The sequence below is a fragment of the Rhopalosiphum padi genome, chromosome 3, assembly GCF_020882245.1.
Source record: "Rhopalosiphum padi isolate XX-2018 chromosome 3, ASM2088224v1, whole genome shotgun sequence".
In the NCBI taxonomy this organism is placed as follows: domain Eukaryota; kingdom Metazoa; phylum Arthropoda; class Insecta; order Hemiptera; family Aphididae; genus Rhopalosiphum; species Rhopalosiphum padi.
This window is the reverse complement of record NC_083599.1, coordinates 36,842,072-36,854,466: the sequence shown is the minus strand read 5'-3', so window position 1 is coordinate 36,854,466 and position 12,395 is coordinate 36,842,072. Positions and strand designations below refer to the sequence as shown.

The window sequence follows — 12,395 nt, the reverse complement described above, 5'->3', positions numbered from 1 at the left end:
TTACAATCATATTGTTATAATAGGTGGGAAAGTGTTATAATTTTGACCAAAAAATAAATAATTCGTTTGGGTGAGTGAAATTATTTTTACCTACGTGAGTTATATGTACTTAGATAATGAGGTTACCCTAACCTAACTTTGATAACCTAACTTATGTGATTTTATTTTTTTTTAATTGAATATTAGCATTACAATATTAGGTATGCGTATGCTTATAGATTTGCCTATTCATACGTATTTGACCAAACAGTATTTTTGGCGGAATTAACACTCGTCCAAACATTTTACATCCGTTATTATTATTCGCACGACGATGTCAGAATGTCCGATTAACGATACGGATGCAATATTTCAATAAAACAATGTCTTGTAAAATGCAGCGAGCTACTTTAAAAAAATGATATTATAGTGCTTTTACACTTTGACAGAACTATGTAGGTAAAAAATAAAGGGAGTGCGACGACGACGAGGTGCCTAACAAAATTTGTTAATTCGTCACTGAATATATATAGGTACCTCTACGAACGGGCGGATTTCTATTTTAATGGAAAATCGTTGTAAAGTTCGTGTTTTTTTTCAAAGCGTGTTTGTCGTCTTCGGTCCAATACCTACTCTTTTCTATAAAACCGCCATAGCGGCAGCGGGATGGTAAACACACAAGACATAAAACGTTATATTTTCTGTATGTATATATACCGAGTGATGATGTGCTTGTATGTTTGTTTTATTTATTTATTATTATTATTATTATTATTTAAATCAGTTAATACGAAACGCTCTCTTACATTCCTCGACCGATCGTGACTAGAAATTTGAAGTACTGGTTCCTATTATGCGTTTGACAATATTATTATATAATACGAAATGAAGCGGTGCGGCAAACGATGATGGTCGTGGTGCGTATGGCGTATATTTATGTTGTGGCGCTTACGTACGGATTGCGTGTGTAACAATATCGAAAAGCGGAGTCCAACCAAAACGCCGATCACACCATAACGCAAGTCCACTGCGTTATATTATTATATCACAATAAATTAACAATTAATGCACTTTTTACCATACAACGGCGTAATGTATTATTACGGTACGTCGGACGGAGTGTTTTAGGCAACTCGTCCCGGACGCTCGTACGTACACTGCATTATAATACGTATACCTATTATTATGTACGTATATATTGTACACCCCAGATAATCTAACGACTCACTAACGCATTAATATAGGTATAGTGTGGTCGTTGATTGATCACCGATTTGTTCATGTATTTATCCAATAACTTAACACGCACACGCACAGAAAACATCTCGTCGATATTATATTATTATGATTTTTACGACATGGGCCCTATTTTATGAATATAATCATATTGTCTCGGTTAATATAGTACGTATAACGTTACGTTATCGGCAAAATATTAAACGAACCGACCCCTACACAGAATTCCTACGGTATATGACGCGTCGTTTAATATTTAATATCATAAATTGTAATTAACACGTTGTCAGCGCCCGGTCCGGAGCTCGTTAGGGACTCTAAAATCGTTATTGTAGGGCTAAAACCCGGCGTATCGTAACGCTTATGTTTGAAAAATATTTGTGAATTTGTGCGTGACGTGTATTTATCATTAATCAATAACAGTCAACGAAAAATTATAAAATAAGACTTAAATAAAATGAAAATTTAAAAACGATCATCGTCAAAAGTTCCATAGTAATCTACGTATCTTTGTACTGCAGCAAAAAAAAAAATCCATTGAGATTTGATTGAATGTATGAAAACTGAATTATTAAAATTAGAATAAACAATTCAAAATAATATTATTTTACATTTTAACTTTGAACGAAACGTTTTTTATTTCTGAACGAAAAGTCATATTATATTTACTTATCAGCAAAGTCCCACTATTTACCGACGGATGATGACGTGCATAAAATATAATATTAAACTTATACAAAACTGTGTCTCATCATGAGTATGTATACTCGTAATATACAATAAATTTAACGTTTTCATTTATTTTTTTTGTTTTTTATCAACAGAAAACCTGACTGTCAAATCCCTGGACTTCAGTATTCGACTGTCGATATTCGCTGAGGAGTCGCATCGGTATTTGTGTTTCAACAACAAATGGTCCCTTGTTGGTTCGGTAAGTGATTTCTATATTATATTATATTAAACGCTCACGTAACAGTATAGAGTCAACAACTACACACTATTACATGTAGTATTTCTTATATATATATATTGTATTAAATAATATATATATAAATATCGAATAACAAGGTCCTCGAAGCGCGCATCTCACCCTTCACACAACGAATTCCTTTTTTTTTTTTTACGATGTACAATAAACCGATATGACTGCTGCGTATCTCCTGCACATTGTTTCAATGTACATTAAAAGATGAATTTCACAATCTAGCACACTCGAATATTATTTTTTATCGTATGCGTGCGTTGAGTAAATACACCAAAAGAATGTTCGAAAAAAAACACATTTTTCACTCGGCCGTCTTAAATAAATGTCGACACTATTACTATTACTTTACAATATTAGGTATATCATACGTACAGTAATTGTTATACGCCTGTTTCTACCTTTGTAATGCAATGTATTTATATATATAACAAGCCATATAGAAATATAATTTTAGTGTGGTTTAGTCACAATCTTTTCAGCCACTTATTATTACTTATGTATTATATAATATAACGAACGAAATAGTGCCCATCCACGATCGTTGTCTACAAACAATAGTATATTATATATTTATAATAATATTCCCGTAGTACATAAGAATTAAGAACAATTAAATATTTGTGTTGTGTGATTACGTTTATATTGCTATGTATATACCATTTTACACTTGAACAGTTTTTAACAAGTCTTTACAATTGTGGTTTTTTTTTTTTTTAGATAATCCAAAACGATTAAATTCAATAATTTTTAATTTTAAACTAATATAATTTTTATCGGTTAGTTCGCGGGGATGGTAGAGTGTTGAAATTATTACACATTAATGTGCAATCATTTTCTTTACTTATTATATAAAATATCGAGGATATTTAAAAATTTACCTCATAGTAAACTACATATGCCCAATAATGTGTATAATGATTTTAAGCGATTGTTTCAAACATAATTTGTATTGAAAATTATATAACGATCACAATATAAAAATACTACTTACCTACTAGATTAATTTTTTTTTTAATACAAAATATATCATCATTATTATTGATTTACAATCTCGTGGCACCCGATCTTTTCAAACGATCAGTATTCACGATTACGCGTGATATAGTGTATTTTTGTTTTATATACAACATTGTTATGTACTGTTACGGGACCTAAGACATCCGACCCAAATCTGTTGATCCGTAATAATTAACGGGAATGGGGGCTATTCATTCAAACGTCAAACTTCACGGTGACACGGTATACCTACGTGTTTTCACTGTTTTCAGTACCAATATAGTTTTGCGCTCTTCGGCGTAGTTATACCATTACATAGAACCGCGTGGTAAACACGCATTTGCAAAACACTACGTATATTTACGTAGTAGCACCTATGCACTGTAAACACCGCGTTAATTATTAATTTACGACAATTCGTTTTGCTTTTCAGAAACATTTCCGCGGCCCCAAGTGTCTGTTCTACGAGGAGATGCTTTCCACCGGGTACACACGGTACAAGTCGGTGGTCGACAAGTCGCGGTACATAGGTTTCAACCGGCGGGGCCGTCCAATGCGGCGGCACGTGTTCCACACGGACCCGCTGAACCGTTGCCTGAACTTCCTCAAGCTGGACACCAAGTTTGACATCGGCGACCACAACCGCAAAGTGGCCGCTTCGTCGGGCAAGACCATCGCGGTCGGCGGCAGCGGAGGCAAGCGCAACGGTGCGTCCAAGAAACCGATTGCGTCGTCCGGTGGCGGTTACAACAGAAAATCGCCAACGACCACCTCCACGACGACGACCACCACGACGACAACCACCACCACCACAACCACCACCACAACGACCACTACACCACCACCACCACCTCCACCACCATCACCGTCAACACATCCTTCTTCTAAACCACCAGTCAAGCACAGTCGAATTCGGTTCAGACACAACCGACGCAACAGACACCGTCCCGAAGCCCTTCAATCGTTAGATCAAGACTAGAATAGTATTATATTATTACTATTATTATTATTATTATTATTATGACTATTACTATTATTATTATAATTATATTATTATCGTCATCGTTATAGTATTCTCGTGACACCAGACTCGTAAAAAACCAAGCAGTTATCATCACAATTTTTACTATTATTATTGTAAATTTAATATTTATAACGGAACGAAATTCCCGATCATCGACGCATAGGTCGTAGTTTTTTTTTATATTTTATCTACGAACACCCGACGATGTTGCTGCGATTTATAGGTAGATAATATTATATAGGTTAACGATCGCGGTGGCGTTTGAGGTATTTTTACGTAGGTACACAATCAAAACCCTCCTCGGGGGGGACTATTTTTCTTTAAATGTTTTTTTATCATTATATTTATATTTGTTGCGTGAATGCAATGTTTAAACGTCGTTTTTTTTTTTTGTTTGATTTTCAAACGTATCTCAGCTAACTGTGTTACTACAGTCGTTGACGACACCGTGTGCTCGTCATAATGATTCGATTCGCGTGGTGCACTCATTACCCGGAGAGAGGTGAAAAATCTGTGCTCGCGCGTATCGACTACGGATTTTCCCGTCGCGTTTCCCGAAGATAACCGAACGGTCCAGTGTTTGTAGGACCGATGTACAATAGTTTTATATTCGTACGAAATTGGATGATCCATTCTATATGCCATGATATCATACCGTTGCTCCGGGGGCACGTCTGACATTCCGTTGGGCATGTTACCGATTTACATTTTATTATTATTATTATTATTATTATTACTTTTATTATAATTATAGGGATTAATATTTATTTTACCGCCCAAAGTATATTGTGTTTTATTATAAGCTGTTATTTCCGCACCTCCCCTTCTCGCGACGATTGGCTCCTCGTTAATCATAAGAATGACAACAAATATTACTCGCGTGTTACTTATTATAATATATATTATCATATACTATAAGCAGGTAACATCAGTGTACCATATTGTAGCCATCAGAACAAAATGCGCATAGTTAAAATGAAAGAGTCCAATGCTATTATTTGAATTGTCACGGAAAACATGTTTAGTAATATTGTTTAGTATGATAAATCTAGTCAATATTTCCTTTCCATTATAAGCACTTATAATCCACAACATCAAGTATAAAATAAAAGCGTAAAATGACGTAACATTGTGTAGTAATTTCACGCCTTAGAAATAAAATACGAAGTAACGAACGCGATAGTAGAATATTGAACTATATAGTGTTATGATATTATATAATATATTATATTGTTTTGCGTATCTAGAGCCTACATAAAATATAACGAGTAAAACGTTCTCAATACCAAAAAGTATTAATATTTCTAATTTCTAAAAAAAAAAAAAATCATTTGTTGAAAGCTATGGGAAGAAAATAAAATATTTGTAGCGTTTAAACAATTCTTTAGTCACGAGTGTCCATCAGGTATTATAGGTACAAGCATAGTCATATTAAATTGAAAAAAAAGTGTGTATTGTTAATCTTAATAAATAATAAAAAAAAAAAAAGTTAAAACGGTTTTAAATTATTTTTCAGCGAGGATATAATTTATAGATAACGTTTAAACTTCACCGACTGCGTGTACCTTCATATTGTATAATAATGTAGTAACACTCCGTGTACAGTTTAGGTTATAAGTATATTTCCGTTTTGTAACGTCTCGTTTTGATCAAACCACGGGTTGCCGGACTTAAGCATATAAGTATAAAATAAATAATGTGTTCATGTGTAGTATAGTAACACTAATAATGATGATGATAACTGTTCTGGAAACACGAGAATAATATAAGATGATTATACTAAATACATAATATCTGTGTTATACAGTGCAAATCGTTTATAATGACGTTCGAGGGACCAGTAGTAAATGTAGGTCATAAGCATTATAACAAACCGCCATACAACTGAATGGCATGTACGGGAGTTTTTCTCGGAGTCTCGGACACTCCATTATTTTAGTTCACACGGGACCCGACAACATTATGACAATATTATACAACCGCGGTGTCTTTATAAACGATTTCTACTGTACAATGTATACCCATACAGTATAAATTTCATCAGCATATACAAATAATAATTAACAAACTTGAATTAGGAGAACCGACCGCGTTCGGATGATATATTGTTTAACGTAAGTAAAAAAAAAAAAAAAATATATCGATGTACTATCGATAAATCTCTATGAGATGAACGTTTTTATTTTTTTGTTTGTCTCTCTCTCTCTATCTCTCTCTCTCTCTCTCTTGTAAATATTGTCTATATATAATCACTATGTACATACACGGAACTGTACCATTTTAGTTGCCTCCCCTCCCCGCCCCCAAATTCCTTACCACCCTTTTTATTTATTTATTTATTTTATAATTTTTTTTTTTTTTTACATACATTTTTACATAATTTATGTGACACCATCCCTACTATACAAAATAATTTTACGCTTTTATGTTCTGACTCTTCGACGTCAGTGAACACCATATTAGTACAGGTACATCTATAATACCTGACCCAATATTATTGAAACACAAGTCTATGACGATATGTCTTTATCCAAAATATTTAGCAGTATTAAAAATAACGTTGTATATAATTAACTATATTTAGATGAGCGTGTTGGTAGTGCCACACGCCCATGTTTTTTGTAATGTTCTAAAACGCTTGTCGCGTTAACCGGTGCCATACAATATAATATATATATATATGTATGTATATATATATAATTTATAAAAAAATCCACAGTAATTATGTGTTTTTATTTTCATAGCCCCGTCCCCTGTCCCAACACCCACAAATTTATTTTTATTTGATTTGTAACTATATAATATATGCATATATATATATATATATATACGTATACATAGACATTAACATAATTATTGTTACGATTATTATTATTGTGTTTTTTTTTTTTTTAATTCATGTGTACAATGTGTTGTACAAATGTACAATACAAGCGATTTATATTAATTTTTTTTTTCCAATTTAAACTCTATTATTACCTCTCCCCCACCAGGCACATCATACTATATGGTAACAACCGTCGTCGTGTTATTATTATTATAAAAACAAAACATATTATTATAATTATTATTATTATTAGGTACCTGAGCAGATCGCCGCTCGCTAACATGTATTATTATTTTTTTTTTTAAACTTCACGCCGGCTATTCGATAATTATTGTACGCTTATTGCACGTCCCAACTATTGTCCCATCACTTTCCTCCTATACCATATTATATTTTAATATGTATACCCGCACTCAGTGCTTGAATTGCGAAAAAAATAGAAAGGGGATGCAAGAGTGTAAAATAAAATTTGCGTACCTGAATATTTAAATAATATCGTATCGATTAAGATATATGGGTACGCATAAATATTTTTTTAAAAGAAGAGGGACTCCGTCACCCCACAATTCAAGCACTGCCAGCACTAGTATAGGTAGCCGGTCGTGTGATAAACATGTATATTTGTGTGTGTGTATGTGTGTGTGTGTGAGAGAGTGTATGTTTGTGTGTATGTGAGTTTGTTGTTTCGCCATAATGCGATGCGATTTAATAATAATGTACTACTACTACTACTACTACTACTACTACTACTACTACTACTACTTTTAGTAATCAAAATAAAAATAAAAAAACCTAATGTATTAAGCTTTGTAATAATAAACAAAATATGTCTTAACCATTATTTTCAACAATAAAAACAAATCACTTAAGAAAAATGCATACTCAATATCATAAGTATACACACATAATATTGTGTACAATCAGTGTGCATATTATACATATTATAATAATATTATAATGGTAGCGATGGTGATCGCCGTGGCTACTCTGTCGAATACTATTAGTATATACACGAGTTTCGAGTGATGTCAAACACATATTTTATAATATACGATAATGTGTATTGCTTAAGACGAGTGTACAATATAATAGTAATGTACACAATATACCTACGTATATGAACACCATCTACGGCGTATATTATAATATTATATTGTGCATGCGAGTTTTACCCGCCAATATTATATTATACCAATATTATTGGCTGACCCGTGGACACCGGCGCATCCCATCATGTCGCTCTACTGCAGCAAACAATTATTATTTTAATAATTCCACCGCCGACAGACTGCGTGCCTAATAGATAATTTACGCGATTTATTATGCAGTGTTTCACGACCAGTCGGTATATTATTATGTCGTTTTAAAAATAGCACAAGGTATTTTTCCGAGGTAGGTATTTGTTTTTTTTGCGAGCGTGTGGCTGCTATATAAATAAACACGTACCTATATATTATTGTGTACGTACACGGCGCCATATTATTCAGGAAACGTTTTTGAAAAAACCCGTTGATGACGGATCCGGCTAATATAAACTTGCACGTGATCGTGAAGTACGATAATAACATAAACTATTAGCTCGTCATAGGTATTTGTACTCGTAGAGACATTAAACAAACGGATTATGACGAAATATGAACAGTCGTAATACGTAACGACATGATCAATTTACCCAGTCTAATAAAAACTTAACGATTGTGATCGCCGACGAGGAGATCTGGAATAGCTGAAATTTGATCATTGCGTGTTAGGCACGATTTATACAATTACATACGCATTACTCCATCTGTTATTTCAATTAACACTGGGAACGGAAATATAAATGACAGCCATAACTTATGGGTTTGTGCTGTACTGTATTGCCTGTATTTATTATAAATGTGTTCGGTTAAAACTTTTTGAAAACTAAGAAATCTCAAAAAGTTTTTGCGTAAAATTTTAACAACATTTAAACATTTTTGGAATAATTTGCGCTCTGATCGGAATCATTTTCTAAATGAAATAGTTTATATCATGTTTAAATATTATAATCAATTTTCGAACACATTCCTATTGGGTGTTCTGCTTTTACCAATAAATTATAGGCAAACTTTTAGGCAATTACTAGATTTCAATGAATAATTAAAGGACGTACTTTGATAGTATAAACATCAGATGTAATTGCAGTTACCTAATATTACAATAAAGCATATAGGTAAATCGCGGTTAATTTTTCAGGAACACTGTAATTTCAAACTAAAAAAATTAAAAATTAAATACTCTAAAGATATAATTTCCAACAATATCAATTGATTGAGTTATTATTGTAATCTATCTCATATATTAAAATAAACTATACCTGTACATGTATTATATTACACAACAGCAGATGAGCAATTCGATTAAATAGTGTTAATTTAGCCATTTAGGTACCGATATACTTTTACGCAGAGTTATTTTTGAAACGGAATGTATATTTTTTAATTATAATAATTATATACTATAACTTCTAATTTAAATTTGTTCAATTTTTTTCCAAATGTACGAGGCTCAATGCATATTTTGAGTGACGTAATAAAACATTTGTTTGTAGACAAAAATATAGACTTGAATTAATAAAATTAACAAAATGATGGCAATGATAATTAATTTTACTATATAGTATATTATAATAGGTAGGTATTATATTGCCTATACATTATGAATTTAAGAATTATTACGATAAATTATGATTGAGAAAAATAGATCTAATTAATGCACGGAAGTTTAATATGTAAAAAAAAAAACTGCAATGTTTACTAGCTGCGGTCAAAATCAAAAATTACATACTAGTTGCGGTCAACCAACAAAAAGTTTACCTACTAATTGCGGTTACTCAATTGTTGGTCTCGGTGAAAACTAGAAGCGCAAATCGTCGTCTATTTTTTCGATAGACCAAAAACTAAAATTAGTTTTGCGCTTTTGCACCTCAGTAGTGGGATAAAAGCGCAAAAATAAATGAATATTTTTATATTTAAAAAACAACAGTGATCGACTTCTGTTGAAGTTTAATATTATAATTATCGTATCGTCTTTTATTGTAACGGTGATGGTCGATAATCATTTAAGATAACTGTATAGAATATACCAACGGTTCCCAACTTATGGGCCGTGGACCATATAATATTAACATTAATAACGTATATGTTTAATATAATATTATTATATATTTGTATTATGTACCTAATAATATTATATATATATATCTACGAGTATATTATAATGTGTGCTATTAGTCATTTAGTGGAACTCAAGTCCTCAAAGATTTTTTTTTAAAATTGGTGGTCGCACAACTAAAAGGTTGGGAACCGTTTGTATTATATACAGAATAAACATATCAAGGGTATTTGATAACTCTAAAGTTAACTCTAATAATATGTTAGATAAATGCATTTGTTTAAGCATGGAATTTGTACATAGGAAATAAAATTCCAGATTGGACTACTCAAAAACTGTGAGCTTCAAATATCAAATTTAATTTTTTTTGGTATACTTATTATAATATCATACTAATTACTACTAATATTTTTAATTTTAATACCAATTTTTTTAACTCATTTTATTATCACTGTAAAATCTCAGTCTTTACTGTGACCGCAGCTATAGTATGCAGCCAATAATTAATTGTAGTATACTATTATAGGTTACTTGCAATGTTTGGTATTTTTAGAAACTTAGAATTATTATGTTTTTAAGTATAAACTAACTATAAAGTGTATACAACACGTGAAGTTTACATTTCGTGTGATGCCGGTACCTAACCGCTTAGAAGATGAATAAGAAGTTATTTCGTCGCAGTGAATATATTTAAGATATTCAAAATTAAAATAAATAAATATGTCTATAATAAAAAGCTTGGCGATTTGGCGTGCGTGTGTTTATTATGACGTTGATTACATTTTAAAAGCAATAAATTGTTCGTGTTAAGTGTCAAATATGCTATTATAATCAGTACTGACTATCAGTTAATAACCCATTTTAAAATGAAACAATCACAACGGTAAATCTAATAAATCTTTATTATCTTTATCTAGTTTAAATTTAAAAAATAATAGATGGGTAATATAATTTTATTTTTATTGTTTAATCACACCCAACATTATTATTTTAAATTAGTCACAGGAGTCATTTAATTCAGCAATAACTTTGAAAATATTTTTTGACGTAGGTACGGCACATAATGTTTTTATTTGCTTGTATAACGATCAAACTCATATGGTACCATCGCCACTATCGTCCTACTTAACTAACTCTTTAAAAAAAAAAAAATTGCACATACTTAATTGATATTATCAAGCATGTCATATAGCATAAGACTTAATGTAGAAAATATAAAATGATATTATAAAAATTTCATTATATTAAATAATTTTTAAAAAGTATTTAAGTATTAAGGTACGCTCGATTAGTCGCCAGTTGGTCATCAACATTTTTATTTGGTAATTTATCGCTTAAGGCCACAGAGGCCAACATTTTTATAGAATATACTATTCGGACTTCTCTCATATTAAACCACCTATAATAGAAGTACATACGCCTTCGTGAATTCCACGTCAAAAACGTCCAAATGATTTCTCGTTTGGAGCGAGCTATACACGTGTATATATACCAACGTAAATAATATTAGAAGATAGGTGTAATTAATTATCCTAAGTATATGTAAAGCGTATTCGATTTGAATAAACAACTATCGGACGATCGTCGTTAAACGCTGCAATAGGCCACTCGAATAATTCCCGCAGTGGTGCAATCGATTGATTTTGTAATCATGATTTTCTTTGCAGAAAATTGTAATTTATATGTATATTCGTACGACGCACCAACGGCAATAAAGACGGAATTTGATCGGCAGCGGTGATGAGCGTTGCGTATTATTGGGTAAGTGCTTACGTCCGATGTTTTGATCTCCCACCGGAGCTCATAAATGATCTAAAAATGGGAATTTCGTAAGTATGTGACGGTATGTGAATTTATAGCATTTACACAGGGTACACGGCACCGCCGATCGATATTTGTTGGCAAAAAGTCCGAATAAATTACAACCCGACCGTATTAGTATTGTGTTGTACGTATACGCATACTATTGCCGCGTGTGTCCGTCCCACGTCCTGTGCAGATGGTCAGGGATAAGAACATATTATACATAATATAATGCCATTATAATAAAAGGTACGCACGGAGACGAAGCAATTGTACGTTGTACGGTTTTCAAGTGTGTAGTTTGACGGTGGCTTGACGATTGCACCTGTCGTTTACTATAATTGAGAAATTAACGAAAATTGAATTGTTCCTAATGGATACCTACCTCTTCATATAAATCGTTTAAAGCA

At 32.1% G+C, this 12,395-nt stretch overlaps 1 protein-coding gene across 2 annotated transcripts in view; it reads left to right on the top strand.

The window, feature by feature from the left end:
* LOC132924067 (merozoite surface protein 2-like) overlaps positions 1 to 7,882 on the top strand; it is a 53,057-nt gene extending 45,175 nt beyond the window's left edge. For both annotated transcript variants that reach the window (XM_060988146.1, XM_060988145.1), the window contains exons 4-5: positions 2,040 to 2,146; positions 3,630 to 7,882. In XM_060988146.1, coding sequence (XP_060844129.1) covers positions 2,040 to 2,146; positions 3,630 to 4,175 — 653 coding nt within the window. In that variant the 3' untranslated portion in view covers positions 4,176 to 7,882. The remainder of the gene's footprint in view (positions 1 to 2,039; positions 2,147 to 3,629) is intronic.
* Positions 7,883 to 12,395: the final 4,513 nt, after the last annotated feature.